Below are 21,741 nucleotides of genomic sequence, written 5' to 3' on the forward strand. Positions count from 1 at the left end.
GTTCAAGTTATGTCTAGTTCTTTCTAGTTTGGAGGCCACAGCCCTTTGCAGTGGCTAACAAAAATTAAAACAACTCCTGAATAAATACCACAAACAACTCCTGTCATATTAACTTGTTTTGGTATTTATCGTGAACTGAGCTTTTGCTAAGGCAACATAATTTGCAAAGAAATATTGTGCCACCTCTTTTTTTAAGGTTGTGGTTTTGGTGGCTTATTAACAACCTATCCCACTTACACACATGCACATGAGCACACACACACACATACAAAGCAAACCTACTTCTTTGAGGGAATTCATCTTTGCACTGAAGTGAGGAGATTTCAACATGCGCAGCAGGATGTCCAGCCGTAAGTCATCGACTGCAGTGACCAGATCAGGTTGGAAGCGCATACACAGCAGTTTGATACCAGACAAGAGCTCAGGGATACTGACTAGTCTCTGTTTAAAACAAAACAAAAAAAGGACAAATAGAGACACTGCTATTTTTGCTATTCTGTTTCAAAGGTCTGTGATCCACAAAGAGTAGGTTTAGTGACCCAGCACAGACTCTAATCTATGAAATATAGTACCATGTGCATCTTAAAGTATTACTTGTACTCCAGGAATTTTAAGATAACAAAACCATCGGTTAAAGCTACAGATTTGGTACACTAAATTGCTCCCCTGTAGCTCCACAACCTATGAATACTTTCCAGTTAACAATTAACAATTTAAGTCTTATCTAAAAAGTCAACACTCAAAAATTTAATAGAACTGAATGCCAAATTCAGGGTAATGCAGGAAGTAGCCACAAGTTATTTACACGGACACTTTACCAAAAACTACCAAATTCTCAGAAGCAAACAGCTAATGCAACAGTCATATGCACACAAATTATATGAATTTCACTGACTGCATGATAGGAAGCATCTTCAAGTCAATTAGAGAAGTAAGCATTCAACATGCTGCACAAGGGGACCGATAAAACCAAAAATTCAACAGCAAAAGTGGCAAAAAATTTTAAAAAGGTCATAATGTTAGATATCTACTGAAAAAGGTATTGAATGGAATTGGGTAAATGCATTTTGATCTATGTCATTCAGTCATAGATCGATGACAGAATTCAGAACAGGCTGTATTTTTGCCAGTGAAAATAAAGCTATTGTTTTAGTCTACATTGCCAGCATTTCCAAAACACACAGGAAGTTATTCCTAAATATTTAATATGTAAAACATTACCTTGTCTTTCAAGTCCTTCTCTTCTACATTCTGTACATATTTAATCATTTTATGAATGACTGGATCCAGCATGGGCTAAAGAATGTGAGAAAAGGCATGACAATCATTTTAATGTTTCCTGAAATCAATTACACTACTCAAAAGATGTGGCTGCAGCAAAATGAAATACTTAGCTGAAAGCTCACCATTAGCTTAGACATAAAGCAACACCTATAACATACATAAAACTATCCTGAGAGCTATGTCCAGAAAAAGAAGCAATTAGAGTAAGAACCCATTTCACATCACTGTAATGCAGCTTTACAAAAACTGACAGACTGATGGACCTCTCAAAATGCATCAGTTATTAGGTGCATGTGCCTCTCTGACTCTCATGGGTTTCTAAACTATATCCTCTTCAAATAAATATTTTTAGTCACGTACTAACTCAGTATTTTTTGTTGGTGAGTGCAGGTGTGAAGCCTGGAGTGCATTTGCACATACGAATATATCATAGTGAAATTTTTTTTGCAGTACCACAATTTTTGCAGTGTAAACTCTCATATTAATGTGTTTGATCTCAGGCAGAAAGTTAAACTAAATGCAAAACCCATCCATCAGGCTGGATTCATTTCCCACATGGTTTACACAGATGAAGCTTACTAATGGCCGTGGTAAAGCTTCTCGCTGTTGCAGATGCAGATACGTGACTACAGATCACTGCTTAGAAAAAGAATCTAAACATTGTCTGAGCCCTTTATTCATCACCTTCAGGATGCTCAAAATGGTTCCTTTACTTTCTGCAATGTTAGGTTTGAAGGATTTTCAAATTAGTCACCAGTTTCACATCAACACAGTTGGAAGCAAATTTTCAGTCCTCTGACAATTCATAACAAAGACATTTTACCTGTACTACAGAAGAGTTAAGATATTCTGCACAAACTCCAAATGGCTGAACTAATGCAGAGATCGCCTGAAAGACAGACAGCAAGTATTTAGGTGCACATGTAAGAGATCTTTGCATAGTTAGCAATCTGTATCTTAAAAAGCAAATGAAGATGAACAAGTATTATTTATCTCATAATTTCCAGTCACTTGCAACGATTGTTGTAAAGGACTTGTACACCAAAAACAACGCATAGTTCAGGAAAGATTTACTCTATGGCACACACTAGAGTATGTGCTATATATTATATATGTTATACATGGCATACAGTATGTGTTATATACTTTTGCCTGAAATAAAAAGTGCCTTCCCCGTTTTCACTAGTCTTGCTCCTCTCATCATCCTGTTCAGTCTTCTCTGACTGATCCTGTTTCAGTCAGAGAAATAAACAGACGGAAAGGAACACATCACATTTTGCTTGCTCTCTACAGCAATGAGAAGTGTGAATGCAAAATTTAAGGTTAAAGCCATATGGCAAATTTCTTTCCCCAAGCATTACGTGGGAGAAAGCTCTTGTAAATGTGTCATATACATGTCAAGATCCCTTCAACGCATGATTTTAAAGTGGTATCTATTATCAAAGAAATTAAATGCATAAAGGCATTATCAAAATCGGTTTCTTCTCACATTGGATCAAGAACTGTAAAACTGAGTGTGCACCAGTGCAATCAAAGGCCTAAATTAAGTGACACTGACCCAGATTTCCTTCCTAAGCAAGCAGTTATTAATCATTAAACAAAGTCAAGTCAAAGTTTCCACTGAAGGACTGGGATGTAAATGGTGTTTCCTTACTCTTCTGTCATGCTCACATACCTCTGTATAAAGCAACAAATATCAATATCCCAAGAAAATAAGTTGAATTCTCTCTAATGGCATTTCACTGAAAGCAGACTGATTTTGTACTGGGGGATAAGATTCCAAATGACATTGTTTGCTTTTACCCTCCTCATTCTTCAAACCGTGAAAGATTCATAAGTCTCCCGAATATAGGTTAGGAAGCTAAAACTAGCCAAGTTAGGTTTTGACACCAAAAATAGTTTAGCGCTGTTGAACCATTCAGTTTTTAGACACAGCTTTTGAAAAGTTGTTTAGGATTAGACACTGTCTTTCTAAGGATTTTTTTCCTTAAACTGTGATTTTTATAATAAATGACAGAAGTCAATTCACTTGCAGCTAAATTCAGCTATGGATAAAGTAAACAGAAAACCAGGGACATACTGGTGAACATACAGTGAAACTACTTTGATTGACATTTAACCAGAAGGCTGAATGTCAGCAAAAAGGTACACTAATTTTCCCTCTTTTCTGTGACGTCTCCAAAGCTCTTCAGTCAGAATTCTTCTGTACAACCTCATTTGACCTTCAGTCTGACAGCACTTCTCCAGGGCTCTGTGGGAATGTTGCTCTGATACCAAAGCAAAGGTAAGAGCATTGCCAAAAGGGACACTGCTTGTTCTACGTGAAGGGTGTAATGGAAAGGGAGAAGTCTCATGACAGGAGATGAACTCACCCCAAGTTCAATATCTTCTGAATTGAGTTTGGACTGAATTGCTGAAAATCCACCCAACTCTGCAAACTGAAATAAAATGATCAGTATTAGGTAGTGAACTACAGTATTAAATAAGAGATCATAGAAAATACTTCACTAACAGTTACCAAGATGCCTACAAGTACCCTCTAACATGGAATATTCCATTCAACATAAGCTTTATGTTTTCATGGTAATTCAGGGGCACACTGGAGAATTCAATGCAATTATACCTGGTTCCAGAGTTTAAACATCAAGCTACAAACTCTGTCTTCAGTAAAAAAGGACATAGGGAAGAAAGTGAGACCACATACAGCAAGAGCTGACTAGCCCAGCACTTTTGATTGGAAGACTTTTGCTTGCAGCCTAAGCTGAGCTCTTGACTTCCTCTAGCCATAGCTACCATGCTAGGGTAAGGGTGCTCAAGGGAGAAGGCAGCAATTCAACAAGATGTAGTTTGCAAGGCCCTTCCCTATATATAGGCAGGATTAAGATCTCAAACTGTATTTTTGTGGTTGTCAGAAGAGTGAAGAGTGAAAAAATGAGTCGGAGTGGGGGGGGGGGAACAAAAATTATCTCTGAAGACAAATAATTTAAGTGACAAACAACAATTCTGCTTGGTTTACATTTACATACCCTGTTTACCAGATCCACCAGCCACCCGTGAGGTTCCTTGAACAATAAGAACATTAACAAGTTAGTAGCTGCAACATCAACGCTAAACATTTGTCTTCTAAAACAGGAATTTGGACAGACACATTCAGCCCATTAACCCACACCTCAAATGTTATGTTAACACACTGTTATTTCAAAGGAAACAGCAGGTGTTTGTAACAGTTCCTTTACTAAGCACATAGCTGGAGTTCTGGTTGGTTCTCATGAGCATCATCCTTTTTTGGACTCTGCTTGACATCACTGCCCATGTGCTGTGGCAACAGTACACACTGTGGCTGCTGACTCACAAGCAACTGTATTTATAGAACATTAGCAGCGTGGAACAGTGCTAAAGAACCTTTCTCAAAGCAGCAGATGTAGAATTTTCTTTCTGTGGCCACAAACTTGTTTCCTGAAGGAGAGATCAACTCCACTGATTCTGTTTTAGACCCACCCATCTGGAACAACTGCGACAAGACAGTGCAAACCTCAAAAACTGCCTCCTTGCCAGTGTGTCTGACATGAGGATATCATATCCCTTGCTGTCAGAAAAGCATGAATTCTCTGCTAGAGCTGAACACTTGGAGTTATCCTGGTCATTTCACACTCAACAATCAAACAGATGTCAGTCCTTAGATACACAGATCTACCCGTTATGTACTTCATGTCTAAAGCAGCACACAGACTGTTGTGTTACTTTAGACATGAAAGTACAGAAGTTTCTAAATCTAGCCTTTAACAGAGAACTGGGACAATTTGAGAGGACAAATTCATTTCTACAGACCAACATATACTGAAGATGTATTTGCTATAATTCTTGGTGACACATTTAAGCTTTCTTGTGCTATAAATACCTACTAATCAAACAATCTTTTCTGAAACAAAAACATCTACACTAAAAGTAGTTTTTAGGGCATGGTCATGCTTACCTTTTGAAATGTGGATATGGGTGAGACAGCATGCATGTTCCCCTCCCCAAAAACTTCTGCCCAGTTTCTCTGGCACACCTTCATTCGATTCTTGAAATGATATTCATTGTCGGGATTAAATGCCTGGAAAGAACAATGAACACCATGGATTATGCCAGCCTCGAAACCTATCTTGATAATATTTGACTTCTTCAATTGAGCATTTTCTGGGTTGGCAGTTAAAGATCTAGCAAAAAATAAAGTTGAACAGAAGCCCCCTGCTCCAGCCTCTCAGTTCTCATTGTATAAAGCATTCTGAAGCTTCCATTCTGTACAGACAATACCCAATAACCATGTGAGCCAGAGAGCTGTAAAAAGGGGAGCTCAACTCAAAGTACCAGTTTTAAAAAATAAACAGTGAAGTGACAGCAAATGTGACTTTTTTTTTTCGAGACTGCTAGTTTTCAGAAGTTTTGAACAGTACTCACCCCTTTGAATTGTATGCTGGATGTAAAATATCTGCAAGCAATGGTTGCAGATTTTAAAACAATAAACTACAACTCACAGTTGGAAAAAGCATCAAGACCATAAATACAAAATGCCAAATACCCAGATATCAGAAATTGCATCAGAGAGTCAAATACCATTGTAAGTACACCGAGCAGGCCCACGGGAATAGGATCTTGTTTTACTCTCTCTGCAACCAGGTCCACTAGCAGCATAAGCATGTTGTATATTCCTTCATGGATTTCAGTTCCCCATTTGTGAACGGCACTGGATGTTAACAGCTTAAAAAGAAAAAAAAGTGATTTTTTTTTTAAAGTTTGAGCACAATCACAAAACAGGAGAAAGACTGTTTCCAGAGCAAATGCTTCCTTGGAGTGCACTAATCACTATCTGGTGTGTTTTTCAGATGTTCTTCCTGCACTAATGCCTTAAGAGTTAATTCAATTTGTAATTTTGCTGAAGAACACCTTAAATCACACTTCATGACAGAAAATAAAATGTATCAAACTGTTTTCCATTTCCACGCACTGGTAAAGACTGTAACCTTTGCAAAGAACAACTAATATGAAACTAATTTGCTTGCAGATTGAACTCACAACTATTAAATCTTCAAGTAGGCAGTCACAAAGCTGAACTGATTGAGCTGTAATAACCATTTACCAATTCACACTTTTTGAACAGCCTCTATTGGAAAACAAAGGCCATGTACCATGAAGAGAGAGGTATTTAATCTGCTTCCCACCTACTGAAACATGTTCTTTGAATCTGGTCTCATGTTGTTTATAAAGGACACTAGGCTGCCATCTGCAAACTTCATTTAATGTCTGCTAGCTGGGTCTGAATAGAAGCAGTTAAAAAACTTAATAGTTTAAATACAATTATTTTTTATACCGTTTATAGTGTTTCTTGCAAATATTTCAGCAAATTGTAATTCAGCACATTCTAAACTTAGATTTCTAGAGATTATTCTTCTGCAGGAACTATCTACACCATTTATATTATATGCAAAAAACACCAAGTGATAGAAAACTATAGTATGTAAGATTATTACTTTGATAGCCAAATGGAAAAAGAATTTTTCCCTTAAATTTCTATCTTCCCTAAATATAATTATATTCTCATTAATTTAAGACTAGGACTGAGTAACTTTTAAAAAGGTGTATATGTGTTTTTATGCATATGGTTGAAAAACTGGGCAAGAAATTTAGACAGTATCCAAAATGGATGGAATAGTGGGAAGTGAATTGGTTTGGGAAGCTCTTCAGAGAAAAGTCACAGAGACCCAGAGAAACACAAGGCATTAAACACTGAGGGGAAAGACAAATTCTAAATGGATTGTGAAAAGAAATTAGCAATCCTCTGAAGAAGGAGCAGAAAGAATAGTTAAGGGAAATCAGACTGTGAACTTGCCACTAATGACATTATCCAAGGGTCTTTAAACCTGTCTTTAGGCTCTGCTAATTATTACAGAGCTCTTCATTTAAGGGAAAAAAGTAAAGAAAAAAAGCTTTGTATGATTTTAATCTAAGTTTCTGTATGTTTTAGTCTAGGAAAATAATTTGAGTGTGACTGTAATCTAAGAACACACTCAGCAGTTGCCATAGTTTCTGAAGTCTGGCTTACAAAGCACTACTTCCGCCATGAACAATGCAAAGAAACATTGAATTGGTCTGCTGTACCTACTTACCTTTTTAAATGCTTCAGGCATGCATCTGTCCATAAATCTCTTGCAATTCTCATCGGAATCAGAAAGACCTTTACAGAAAGGAGAGTGCATTTTAAAAGTATTTTTAAAATATACTTTTTAAGATTACCTCAGGGATCTCGTCACAAGCTTTTGGGAACACCAACCCAAACCAGCAGTAAAAAAGTGCTACTGTTCATTCATAAGTAGCATGCTTTTTCAGCAGCAAAATGCATGAGTCAAGAGAACTGCCTTTCAGAACTAAGGAGTTTCACAATGTCCACCTTTTACAACCTCTTTAAGCATTCTCACCATAAGTAACTTGTAAGCTTCAAAGTTTACAATTTGTACATCATTACTGATGCTTCACAGCCTCCATCCAACCCCAAATCTAAGCACAGGCTTTTAACACAGATTAGAAGCAAAGAAGCAAACCAGAATCACTTAACAACTCTATTCTTCCAAGAGATTACAACATCCCTTTAGTCTGCCATCAGGCATGACAGAAAAAACATCTTGTACTCTCATTATATACCAGTTGTTGGGCGTGGTGCCTCCTTAACACTCTTAACCCCAGCCAAACTACTGAATACAGAAAAGTCAAATTCGGGTCTAACAATACAAGCATTTCACTAGGGAAAAACAACGAGTTATACAAGCGTGCCACAGCATGGATTTAGATGACAGCTTGTTTTTGCGAATGGAAAAATAACCAGCACAATGACAGAAACGAGTCAGTAATTCAGCTCTGAAAAACTGCAATTTCTACAATCATTAGAACATAAAGAAACATGTGCTCCCGTTTTTAAAAAAGCTTAAGTGAACGAATTATTTCAGAGAAAAAGAAAAGAGATCAACATTCTTTTTACAGCATTGGGTGGAACAGTTCACTGTTAACCACTTTCCCAGAGATGTGATCAGGATGCCAAGTAAACAACTGCTAGATTAAAGTGAAACACACAACTGCCCAGCATACTGTCTGTGACATCCTTTGAACATATAATCTGTATATTTGTGGAAAGAGAACTTACCCAGTCTTGCTAGGTAGGTGGATGCAATTAGGCACTTGCCTAGAGACTCTTCCCGCTTGTAGGGTATGGACCAGTGATCTGTTAAAACTCTGCTCTCCAGTTCATACAAGTTAGTTGTTGGAAACTCAATCCCTTCACCAGAGCAATTTCCATTTTCATCATTTTTCTGGAGGGGGGAGGGAAAAAAGACGTTCAGGTAAAGCAATTTCTCAGACACATTAAAGAGTTTAGTAGCTTCAGAAAAGGCAGCTGTGCTTGTAACAAGCATGTCAAACTCTCAACCCTGAGGCTGCTTGTGTTTTTCAAAGTAGAACTTAACATTTCAATTTGAAGGGATTACATACCTGTATGTATTTCATGCTACTATGTTTACATAACTAATTGTTAACTAATTGCCTATTTAAGAGGCAAATCTTGTTCCTTAGCATATCAGATCCTAGAGCCAAGTGATAAGTACTTCCAGTCCCTGTGAGACTGTAGAGTACAAATCTTGATCTCCATAGATCTGCATATTAATCCTCTGTTCAACAACTGCTGTAGAATATGGGAACAGTTTATTCTGAGAGGTGCATTTCATCCCATCACATCAAGAAATACTGGACACTGTTCCAGTACAGTGGGATTTTTTTACTAGCTAATGAAGAAAAATGTGCATCTCAAATATAATTGTCCAACAAGGAAACTACAATTGTCCTTCTCCTGAAGCCAAAACGAGTTACTGGCAAATATTACAGAAGGGAACAGGGAAAAGGCAAGCAGAGGACTCCAGCTAAGCTTTACAGGTTTCCTTGCTAGCGCCACTAAACAGCAGTTCTTTCTGTGTACAGGACACAGAATTACCCCCTGGTCTTCGCTAAGTACCATGTTAGGTAACTGTCTCAGCAGCGCCAAATGAAGAGCAGACAAGTTATTCATTTATTTTCTTTTGTTTGTTTTTTAACCTTGCATCCAGCTACCCAATGTGTCAAAGAGTTCACATGGACTACCTTTCCCTGCCTCCACAACAGCAGGCAAGGCAAGCAGGAGAAAGGACAGAACGTCTGGATCAGGCCTGGTAGCAAATGGAGTGACTGTCAGAGACAGCGGAAAACACAACCACAGTGATGGTAACAAGATCCCACTGAGAGAGAAGCCAGAGACAGAGGGAGGAAGGACAAGCAGGAAATAGAGTAAAAAACAGTGTCAGGAAAGTGAACAGAATAGAAATAAACCAAAAGAAAGAACTGAACTCTGGAGGACGTGGTATACAAAGAATGAAGTCAATGTATGTGCACAAGTGTGCTTCCAGCTCTCTGACTGCATTTGCTATTCGTAGGATTAGACTTGTTTTTAAAAAAGTAAATGTGTCATTCACATAATGGTTCAAAAATACTGAGCCAAGAGAACAGCATAAAGCTTATATTTAAAGTTCACTGATTGCACACAGGGGCTGGACTTACAGTTTCTGGAGAGCAGCAGTAAAATTTACAGGAATGATACAGAGTGCTCAGAATAACCACACATGTCAATGTTTGGGAAGGAAGGTGCCACCTTTCTCCAACCCCTTACTAAACATTTAGTCCCCAGTTTGCCACTATAGGAAGTTGTACTTCAATAGGCCTGAATATCAGCTTCTGAAACTGGTCACCTGATCCAACACTGTGCATGGAAGCCTAATGTAATTCCCATCTAGTAAATCATGCCCTGTTTAAATACTTCAGGTTTTGAAGAAGAAATGTCTGAAGGTCTAAACGAAAAGACACTGAAATTATTTACAAGCTTTTTTTTTTTTTAGGAATTATCCTGATGTATTGACAAAACAGTTTTCAGCTTTTGTAAAGAAGAGCCCATGCAGAGCACAAATCCATTTCCTATAGAAAACAAGGGTGAGGTTATAAAGAAAGCCCTCACAGTAACAGAATGGGATACAGCTTTTAATATAATAAAGGCAGACTAAGGATAACAAACACACAATTGCTGAGCACTAAACGACTGCAGTTCAGCCCATAGTTGCAGCCAAGGAAAGCAACATTTCAGCAAATGATTACAGAAACTGAGCTAGGGTTGCTCCATTCTCTGGAGGAAAGTGTCCACGTTAAATAAAGCCAGTGTTAGCAATGGACAGTTTAAGAGCTGCAGAGTAGCAGTGCAGACCTTCAGCTATTGCTGAAAAACTCTGCCTTTTGTGTTCTCCCATCTGCATCCAAGCAATGCTGCTCTTTCTTTATCTGTTTCCACACAAGTGATTGCCGGTGTCCATAATACGGAAATTCACACGGAATGAGTGAAATAACACATTCTTCACTGTACATTCAGTTCCCACATTATCATAAATTGTGCTTAGGACATGTCTGGATTGAGTTTACCAACAATGTAGTAAAAAGATTTTTTTTACACAAAAAAATGAGCGTGGTACTGGGAATATTGTCCTAGTAACAATGGTAACTCTTTGCATTGAAGGAGCATGCTTTTGGCACATTCCACTAATTAGGAAACAATGAGTCTTCTTGCTGATCAGCCTTCTGCTACCAAAACCCTGCCCAGAAAGTATCAAGTTTAATTATTTATTAGTTTTAGAACACATCACACACACATGGCTTCACAGGTACTGTGAAACCTGCAGGTCTCAAATAAATGCCCAGGTAGTTTAAAACTCAAATTCTCCTTCAAACCATTAATATATTTAATACTCTGCATTTCTGGGAGATTACAGCTATGTTCACTTTATATTAGCACAGACTGAGTCCTGTTTTTTACAATGTATCTACTACAAGTAACAGTCTCTTTAAAGACTTCTTGCTGCTCTTTCCTAATTAGTTCCAAACTGTTCACCATCCAACTTTCAAATCGATTTGCACTGCTCTTTAAAGCGAGGGATTTATTACCAGCAGCCAGCAGCTGCTGCAGCACGAGGGGAAACGTCAGCTCAGCTGGGCTCAGCTCTTGCGTAATCTTGTGCTGGCTGGAGATCTTGCACACAGATCTCATACTCCAACACAGGCTGGAGATCTCACTTGCTCTGTTAACACTCACAAATGCAAAACAGCTCTGAACAGGCCCTCACAATCAATGCCTTGTGACTCAGCAGCTCAGAACTGTCATTACAGACTCTACTGACCACAGGTCCACGGAGGAAATAAAAGCTTTTGAAGAACGATTATGGTACATGTGAAAATAAATAGTACGAAAGGCCATGTCAGCCTCCTGAAAAGTGGTTTTCTGGATCTCTTCTTTGGGGAATTACATGGGGTTTGTTTGCTTGTTTATTTTTTAATATATATATATATAAAACTACCTCCTTCCCCTCAAATAGGTGACTTAAGTATGGTGTTTGCCAGGTGATAATGACCTGTATCAGGACTTTGCAATTCTGGCTGAACAGACTTAACACTGAACTGGCACCTGACATGTTAAGGATTTGTAGGGATGTTCTCCAACAGAACAGTAAAAAGCAAACAACAACAACAACAACAAAAAAACCAACAAAAACCAAACTCCTATTCCTGGTAACCAATGTAATCATCCAAAGATGAACTGTCTAAAAGTCTGTAAGGATCATTGTTTTCCGCAATAGGAAATCATGGTGCACATCACACAACTGTGACTATTCTTCCTCCTTCAGCTGAAGTCTTGAGACCAAAGAACTTTTGCTGGCAATCCTTTAATATCATTTTCCATGCCTTCTGATATATCTGTTATTAGATAAAAGCCCTGAAGATCCCCTCACTCTAACAGTCTTGACTCTTCTGGCTTATTTTCAAGGTGTGAAAATACAGTAATGGCTAAACACACACACAAGCTCCCAGGAGAAATACTCTCACAGGAACAGGCTTAAGCAGTGATTCAAGATTCTCACTCTGGGGACCTGGTACCTCCCACAGTTGCTTGCAAGGCTGAATAAACAAAAATTGTTAAATATATGATCAATAAAGCATTGCTTAAATCTCTAGTAAAAAACCTTCCATGGAAGAGTAACACAAAACAAAAATCAGCCCTCACACAAAAAATGAAATATAACTTAATTGCCAAAAGGTCACAGTTCAAAGCTTCAAAATGTATTCCTGTAGTACTCAGCTAATTAACTAATCAAACAACCTGTAACTAAAGCCACTGACAGTTCCCATACCAGTTGCTTTACATAAAATAACAAGGAGTTTAAGAATAGTTTTGATGCTAATTGACAGCCTTAGTAACGAAATTACAGTCAAACTGTAATTTAAATTTGTTAATTTGATTTTGATAGAAGACTACCAACAGAATTTATTATTACCAGAGCTAAGTCACATCATGAGCTCTTGAATCTAATATAATTTAGGAAAAAAACCCCAAAGTCACATTTCTTTCAACAAGCAACAGGATCAGACTTTCTAAGACACCAGCAGACCAAGCAGTTCCCTTCACTCTTATGCCTCTCCAATAACTGATTTTCACAAAATAACCATCATTTTGTAGCCAAGAAAATTGATTTTTGATGTTCCACTGCATTGCTAAAAAAACCCCAAACCAACACCCTATTTTGTTATTATGTGCCTACATAATACAGGGCAAAATTTAATTGCTCTGAAAAGCAGTAATGGAAAAAAATGCATAAAGCCAGAATTAGCCAAAAAAAAAAATCCTAGACGCACCTTTCAGTTTTTATCACAGTCAGCATAAAGAAATCAATTTTTCAAAGCTTCAGCTTCCCCAGCTGTAAAGTGTCAGCAGTGATGCTCCCCTGTGCCACAGCACACTGATGCACCACTCACTAGTGTTTGCAGAGTACTGCAACGCTCAGGTGGAGGCAAGGTGAGAGAAATACATCAAATACCCATAAAAACAGAGCATTTCTCTGCTCTCTGATCTACTATGCCCATCACTTTGTGGGAGAGCTATGAATCCTGAAGTCATGACCTGGCAGTCCTTCCATCTGCCAGACTATTGATTAAAGCAGCTTTTACTTTCACGTCTGGCTGTCAATTCTTTTTTCTGTTAATTAACTCTTTAAAGGAGGATATTCTGTTACCTAGAACTGAAACACAGGGGTAAGTATTCAAAGGAATTGTACTTACACATGAACATGCTAAGCACGAGGTATGGAATTTAAAAAAAAAAAGTTACATTTTTAAACCTGTAACCTACTTGCTTTTTATAAACTGGTACTCCAGAAGCTTAAAGAACTTCTTTAAACTCGTGTTAAGTGGCAGATGTGGGAGCAAAATTGGAGAGTATTTCCTACTTGCCTGTTCGTGCCATCATATAAAACCCAGTTGATCCATATTGCTAAGAGCAAGCTTGGTATCTTGTTGTGAGTATGTCAGTGTTATTAAGACTCAGAAGATGGTGTCATGTATGGAATTTCCAGATTATGTTTCTCATTTGGCAATAAGAAAACCTACTGTGACTTCTTGAACATTTTACTGACAAACAGACATTTACTTGCAAAGTATAGCAACAGTTTTTAACTGGTTTAAGCCCTAAACAGATGCAGCATCTTACCCTTGCATTGTTATCCAGAGAAAGATATCTCTATGGAAAATTTCTGAGCACAGTGATAGATAGAAATGTCTTTTGTTATTCATGTTAAGAGAACATAAGCTTGTTGGGGGTATACACGGATGTTTTGCTTTATTCTTTTTGCATAGAAATGAAATTCTTCAGATTTTTACCATGGACTACTTTACACAAGCAAATGCAGTCTTGTCATAAGAAAAAAATATATTAGTATTTCATTGTGCTAATATAAAAGAATGATACAAGTCTATTACTAAAGAAAAATAAATCCTCCATTACAGACTTGCCCTAACTGAAGCCGATTTGGACTCTCATCTTGTCATAAACATGCCCTAAGGAAACTCCAGTTTATTTAGTGAACTTTCTCACAGAAAGTTTTGGACACTAACCTTAACTGAGAGTTGCAGAAGTGCACTATCAAGAATGCATGGTTAGACTAAACTCTAGGTGTAAAGGATTATAGCAAATTATAACCACAAAAACCCCATGGCTCCACCTTCCCTCTGCCCTCCATCTCTCACAACTAAGAACCATGTGAGACTAGGAATAAGAACACAATGTGAATTTGAAAAAAAAAAAATTCAGCGAAGCTAGAAATTAACTTGGATTTTCAAAAAGCATTGCTTGTACTGCTCTCTCAGATTTCCAGGGTGACAGTGTGATGTTACCAGGCAATATTCGCCAATGTACTTGCCTAGTTGTTCAGAGATAAACATAGTCCTGAGCAGCACAGCAAAACAAAACAACTGAGGCTCTGTAAATATATCACTTGGATTAAAACATCCATTTACCTTCAACAATAAAAGGAGTCTCTTTGCCTTTTTATGCTACTATTACCACAGTACTGAGTGAAATCTGAGCCAGAGATTCGCTACAACCACTTTTGGCAACATATTTTGAAGTTTGATAACAAGTTGTAGGTGAGGGAGAGGTCATGGAAAGCACTATTAGGAATGCCATTCATAAGGAACCAAGGAAAACACTTATCTTGCATGTGTTTTCAGTATTCTTTATGGATATATTTAAAAACTTACTCCATTATCATAACTACAAACAGCCAGACTCACAGCTGATACCATTATTCCTCCCAACCCTTGAGTTTTCTTAAGCACAACCCCCCCATGCTTGTTCTCAAATAACTCAAAACAACTTTGTGTGATATCAGATAAACATTGTGCTTTAAAACAATAAAACAATGAATCACAAATGCTTAGCATTTCAGTACTTAAAATTGAATCAATACTTGCATCTCTGTTTGCCAAAACACCAGGCATTAATAGAGAAGTGCTGCAGAACCACTAGATATTTATTGTAACGTTTTAGCAACCAAAGGTCAGGGTCTGAAAGGGAAAATTAATTCAATAATGCTGCTGAACACTCATCCGTCCTTCTGTTCTACAGACGTAAACTGATGTATAGTGAGATAGAAACCAGAACCGACAAAGCAGCTGATTTTGACAGTGTGTAATTACAAAAATGTGACTAATTAATATGAAAAAATCTTTAAATGCCTCTCAAGACTGCTCTGCTGGGCATCAGAAAAGCCAGAATTGCTGTAAAGTAGTAAGCAGGAAGATCAAGTGGCAAGAAACTGTAAGCATACTGGCTTTTTAAATTAATTTTAATTTGGCCTGTGAAACATATATACCAAAGGCTACTCCTACAGCAGTACAAATACGTCGTTTTTTCAAAATAAAAGCTTAAAAAAACCCCAGGCACTTCCTTTCCATCTTTGCCCTTCTCATACAAAGACCTACTGTTCCTTAATCCAAAAGCAATCCAAATGATTTGCTGGAATTAACTTCTAACACTGGCTAATTTGTTTTTATTCTCATTCTTCCTCAGTATTTCACTTCCTTATTAAACAGCTGCCACAGAATAGCACTGTAAACTGGGAAGATGACCAGAAAATGCTTCCGGGGGACATTATAGCAGAGACACTTCCTGCCCAGCTGAGAAGTTGGCTATAGATCTGCCTCCTACCTCTGCTGACCCCCCAAGGCATCACCTTCACACCAGTAATTATAAAGTGCTCCTCTCAATCCACAATTATTCTAACGATCACATTACATGATAATGACTTTGTAAGTTATTCAAAACAAAGCTTACATTTAAAATTAACCAACGAATTTCTCACTATTACCCCTATTTTCCCTGATTTCATGCAGCATCTCTATTAGTCTGTGTTATGTCAAGAATGAAATGCAGGGTATTTTCTTTCAAATGCTTTCAAGGAAGTGTTAATGGAATCAGAACGTAAGAAGAGGTTCCACACCAGGGCCACTCATTTTTGAAAACAGTGATGCTGAAAATCAGGAGTGCTAAAATACTAATTCCACTTGACATTCTGATGGCATCCAGCCAGGGATTCAATGCCAAAATCCACCACAGAGCTTTATTTGATTGCTTAATTGTTTTACAAGGCCAATTCGCAGACAAGCCGCACTGTAAAACTTCCATATGAGAATGCAAGAAATAGTCACTTTTGCAAAGCTCAAGATTACTTGCAAGACAGGAGATTGACTTTAAATGTACAGAATTGCAGTGTGAAATTCACCTCATTTGCTTGAAGGCTAAATACCTTCTTTGTCTTTAAATAAATACAGCTCCTTCCATTCAAGGATCAAAGTACTTCACAAGCCTAATGTCCATGGTTCTCCTAATAAAGCACACACCATTATCCTCATTTTACACATTAAAAACTAAACCAGAGGTTAAGTTACACACCCACCATGACACAGCGCATCTGTGACAGAACTGCTTTCAGTCCTGAGCTCTAATAATGAGCAAGAGGTAGGGTTTGAACACAACAGTTCTGCAGCATGACTAGTGAGAATGTTCCTGGCACTGGCACTCACTACGGTTGCCGGCCTGTTTCTTTTACAAAATCCCCTTCTCTTGAAATCAAACAGCACCTCAAAAGCAATCCTGGACAAGTTTTATTATAAACCTTACCTAGGAAAATCTGGTGCGTGTGAGCTTTTGATCCAGTTCAACTAAAACAACATAAATCAAAAGAGCACATGCTGAAGGGGACAGGAATAGCTAGAAGGTAACATAATCCGCTCATCACAATTTACCCAAAAGGTCATAGTAATGACTCTCAGAAGCTGTTTTAAAAACAAATTAGGATTATTTTAGTGAAGGTTATGCAAACTGCTGTTACATGTTCAGTAGTTTTACCGACCCCTTACCACAATTTCAGGTTCTCTGGTCATATTTTCCACATTTGTTTAGCCTGCTCTTCTCCCTCTCATTCCTCTCAAATTCATTAAAGCCAGCAATTGTGGCACTTGTGGCAATTCATGGACACACTGACAGACGTTGTCATCACATTCATTTATAGTCTTGTCTTAAATTATAGGGATTCATATAGCAGTTCATCAGTCATATAGCAGCTTATCTGTCAGTCATATAAAGAGATGAGCATAGCATCCTTCACCCACCTCCCTCAGCAAAGAATCACACTGTGACAATCTGGATGTTGCCTAAGGAATAAACATAGAAATTCCAGATTCTTGCCAAACTGCACTCATCAGATTTACTGTCAACAGACATAAACATAGAAGTTATGTCAAACAAGCAAAGTTACCTCTTCTAAAAGCAGGTGATTTCAGTTTATCAATGTGGTTTAGTGCTACACAGGGCAAAGCTACAAAACAGCTGTAAACCCGAAGTTGAACTTCCCGCTGTTTCAGGAAGACTGCACAAAGGAACTGAAGCCCCCTTTGCATTTCCAAGTTTCTCTGGCCTTTTTCTTTTGATGAGTTAAGCGTGGTCATGTTAGCCCATCAATGCCAGAGGCACACCACAGCTATTAGCTTAAAACTGAATCAATTGCATGCTCTTTGGAAGACGCCGGCCTGCTGAAAATGAAGTTTTAGCTCTCGTGAAAATGAATTTGTGCATATCTTCATCTCAAGCCTCACACAGAAGGCAAGCATAGAGCGTGTGTTGGGCCAGCTCACAGCAGCTCTCTTGCTTCTGGGCCAGTTATTCCAAATTTAGGCTTCTCTAACACTTTCAGACAGCCCTGAAGACCAGCAGTCTGGATCACTGAAAGACGATTCACACTGATTTTTACAATCTTATCTAAAGAAAACATGTTTTTACTAGTATGATATGTATCTGGTTGCTGTGCTGTTCTCAAAAGAAAACCAGGAGACAAGCCTTTCTTTGATCAACATGAATACTAAACAGATTCTAACATTATGTAATAGAGACCAAATAAGCATATGCAAACATAATGGATTCATTACTGATTAGAGAAAATGTAAAGTGTTTAATCATTCATAGATCTATTCTTAAATGCATGCTAAAGTGTACTCAGCCAAAAAAGGAATGTAAATTCAAAGTACAGACTTGTTACATGCATGTAATGAAGAATGACTAAAGGTTTCTTGTTATTTTTAAATTTAAAACATCTAATCCTAACTTTTGTTCATGAAGTACTAGACTGGAAATTTTTATTTAGGAGCAAATTTCTAAGAACTGTGGTCCTTCGATGTATATGTTCATGTACATTGCTGATATATAAAATCCAAAAATTTAACACACCACAACCTCCCCACTGAATAAAAGTTAAAACTGGTATTATGCTAGAAAGAGAGATGATATTGAGAGCAAGAAAACCAGAAATAACATCAGAATTACCACAAGACAGTATGGGGTACAATATGTTTCACCATAATGTGTATGACTACAATGAATAATATAGCTGCCTGTGCAATGGCTTTCTGTATAGCTTCATTTGCCATAAGCTTCTGCTGAATGGAAAACTACCGATTAAGCTGATTAATTACTGATTAACCACTTAAAGAATAGCTGTAGTTTATTAAACGTAATGCTAGATTACTTTTGAAGCATAAAACCCCCTAAGAACTGATCATACATAATTTTCCCAGTTTTACAAAGAATATGTCAAAAGCTGTTAGGTTGTACTGCAATACTGGACAAATAAGCACAGGCAACAATTACAATCTTAAGACTTTTACAAGTATAACTCTTCTATTAGAGAAACACTGTTTTGCATACACATGAAGGAGCTGACAGATGCTCATATGCAAAAGAATCCAATTACTAAATTGAGGCCTGAATTTATATAGTTTCATGTAGCAAGACACCTCGGCTGTTCTGAAATGCCTGCTCTGTGCAGTGATTTGCCTCTATTGAAATGTTTTGGCTTCCCTCCTGTAGGTTAACCAGAACACCAGTCAAACCAAACGAGAAGGTGAGTGGCAAAGGAAACCATTACAAAGCATAAGTAAGTTTGATCAGACATACAAGTTGAAATAATAGGAGGAAAATCCTCTTAAGAGCTGTCAAAGTGTCATTTGCAATAGGAACAAGTGCAGGGGAAAAAAGTACTTCTCTGAAGTTTACACTGACAGCTTCTCTTGAAACCTCACACTGACAAGCCAGACTGTCCCAACCACGACTACATTCGATAGGAAAATCCACCCTCTGGGTGGCTACAGAGATCTAAATGCCAACAAGGAGAACTCTCATTCACTCTCAACCCTTCACAGCAAAGACTGAAAACCAGTTCCCTGACGCTTCAATCAGGGAAGTTAAACAGCGACTCCTGCGCAGCACACGTGCCATCCCATGGATCACCTTACTCCACAAGCACACATCAGCAGCTTATGGGAGCTCAGGATCTAACCCAGTTAACTCAGTGAACAGGATCACCTATCTTTATTCCGCGAGATTGGACGTCAACATGCTGAAGCTATGGATACGGATGATCTGTGCAAGTGTAGTTACGTACCAGATACGTGCACATATTCTTCACAAATGTATTTATAGATACATACACACACATACCCAGAAAGGGAGCACTTGCTGGCACAGCAACCCTCAGGATACTGCTCACCAGAGCCTAGGAGGGTACGTGAGTTTCCCTGGTTTTATTCACGTGCTTAAGCACCTGCTATTGACCAATTCTTGAGACAGAGGCTACGCAAGGAGGCCCTTGGGTACCACACAGCAAGGCCTTCTGCTGTTCTCATCCCCACGAGTTCCACAGTTTGGACACTACTAATTAGCTCTTTTCATACGAGAACTCTGGGAAGTTTCGAAAAAAAGACCTGGAGGAGGAGAAGGCTTTACAGGAAAGCATTATACTGACTGTTCCAGGCAGCAAGGAAAGCATCATGAGCGTATTTGCTGGCTGAGCGATTCAGAGTTCTGGAAGAGGATGGAGGAGCGAAAAATGCAAACAAGGAGGAAGAAGAGAATCTGGCAAAGGTTGGTGTCCTCCAGCACATCTACTTCAGTTTCGTTTTGGATCAAAGCTATAAGTTACAAGTTAAAGCCTTGTTTTGAAAATATCTGACTTTACTGCGTCCCTATTTCAGAATTCACGCTCAGCCTATCCAAATAAAACCATACCTAAAGTCATACCCACACTGCACTTTCCTTCACATTGTGCAAACAGTTAACCAAAAAAAAAATAAAATAAACAGTCATTAGTCACTAGGATTATGCAAGAAGGCAAAAGAGGGGGGAGCGAAAACCAGAGCCCTACGGTAGCCACACATTCTTGGAATGCCAAGGAAAGCCTTGGGCGCTCTTCACCTTGCAGCGATAGCAGGGAGCGGGCACGGGAGCACGGCGGAGAGCCCGGAGGGAAGGAAGCAAAGCGAGCGGACAAGGAGCCACCAGCCCTGGGGGTCCCCTGGGCACCCGCCCGCCGGCCCCAGGCCCGGGGCGACCCCCGCCCGCCGGCCCCGCCGCGGGGAGGCTGTGGCGGCTCCCCCGCACTGCCCGTGGCCGCCCCACAGCAGCTCACCTCGGTCTCCACCACCTCGTGGTACGCGGGAGGGGGATCGAAGCCGCCCCCGCCGCCGCCGCCGTCCCCGTCCCCGCCGCCCCCGCGGGGGCCCTGCCCGCCCGCGGGGGAGCCGTGCCCGCCCGGCGGGCCCTGCCCGCTCTCCATGGGCTCGTAGCCGCCGTAGTGGAGGCCGGGCCGCTCATTGGTGAGCAGCGCCACGGCCTCGTTGATGTCGTTCTTGGCCAGGCGCAGGGCCTTGCGGATGGCGGCCGCGTCCGAGAAGCCCATGCAGAGCAGCGTGGTCATGTGCTGCTCCTCCTCGCTCTCCATGGCCGCGCCGGGGAGCGGGGCCGGAGGAGGAGGAGGAGGAAGAGGAGAGGGAGGAGGAGGAAGGGGGAGACACCCCCGCGGACCGAGGGGCGCCGGGCTCAGGCGCTGCCGGCCCCGCGCGCCGCCATGTTCGGGAGCGCCGCTCCCCTCCCGCCGCCGCCGCCGCGGCGGCCGCCCCCGCCCCGCCCCCCCGCGCGCCCCCGCCCCGGCCCCGCCCCCCCCGCGCGCCCCCGCCCCGCCCCGGCCCGGAAGCGGCGGCGAAGCCCCGGCCCGGGGAGCGCACGCGGGGCCCGCGTCACGTGACACGGAGGGGTTTGAGGGGGGGAGGTGTGGGGGCATGAATGGACCGGCGTGGGAAGGAGGCGTGGTCAAGGGGTCACGTGAGGGCGGGCGCCCGTGCCGGGGAGTGGGAGTGGGATCGGGAACGGGGATGGGGCCTGGGAATGGGAATGGAAATGGGGACGGGGATGGGGACCGGGACCGGGACGGAGATAGGGACCGGGGATGGGGACCGGGATCAGGATGGGGACGGGGGATGAGGACGGGGGATGAGAACGGGGACGAGGACGGGGGATGAGAACGGGGACGCGGGATGAGGACGGGGACGCGGGATGAGGACGGGGACGCGGGATGAGGACGGGGACGGGGATGGGAATGGGGATCAGGTCTGGGACCTGAGATGTGGATAGGGACGGGAACTGGGACC

At 40.4% G+C, this 21,741-nt stretch overlaps 1 protein-coding gene across 2 annotated transcripts in view; it reads right to left on the bottom strand.

Moving 5' to 3' along the window:
* USP24 (ubiquitin specific peptidase 24) overlaps nucleotides 1-21,155 on the bottom strand; it is a 62,852-nt gene extending 41,697 nt beyond the window's left edge. Inside the window, exons 1-10 of one of the 2 annotated variants that reach the window (XM_017805540.1) lie at nucleotides 20,724-21,155; nucleotides 8,459-8,624; nucleotides 7,431-7,498; nucleotides 5,881-6,024; nucleotides 5,258-5,380; nucleotides 4,311-4,346; nucleotides 3,657-3,722; nucleotides 2,108-2,173; nucleotides 1,222-1,296; nucleotides 283-441 (exon numbers count right to left, since the gene is read on the bottom strand). In XM_017805540.1, coding sequence (XP_017661029.1) covers nucleotides 283-441; nucleotides 1,222-1,296; nucleotides 2,108-2,173; nucleotides 3,657-3,722; nucleotides 4,311-4,346; nucleotides 5,258-5,380; nucleotides 5,881-6,024; nucleotides 7,431-7,498; nucleotides 8,459-8,624; nucleotides 20,724-21,035 — 1,215 coding nt within the window. In that variant the 5' untranslated portion in view covers nucleotides 21,036-21,155. The remainder of the gene's footprint in view (nucleotides 1-282; nucleotides 442-1,221; nucleotides 1,297-2,107; nucleotides 2,174-3,656; nucleotides 3,723-4,310; nucleotides 4,347-5,257; nucleotides 5,381-5,880; nucleotides 6,025-7,430; nucleotides 7,499-8,458; nucleotides 8,625-20,723) is intronic. The other variant, XM_017805541.1, reaches the window with a different exon arrangement.
* Nucleotides 21,156-21,741: the final 586 nt, after the last annotated feature.

This window comes from Lepidothrix coronata, unplaced genomic scaffold (genome assembly GCF_001604755.1).
Source record: "Lepidothrix coronata isolate B3197 unplaced genomic scaffold, Lepidothrix_coronata-1.0 Scaffold12, whole genome shotgun sequence".
Classification (NCBI taxonomy): Eukaryota; Metazoa; Chordata; class Aves; order Passeriformes; family Pipridae; genus Lepidothrix; species Lepidothrix coronata.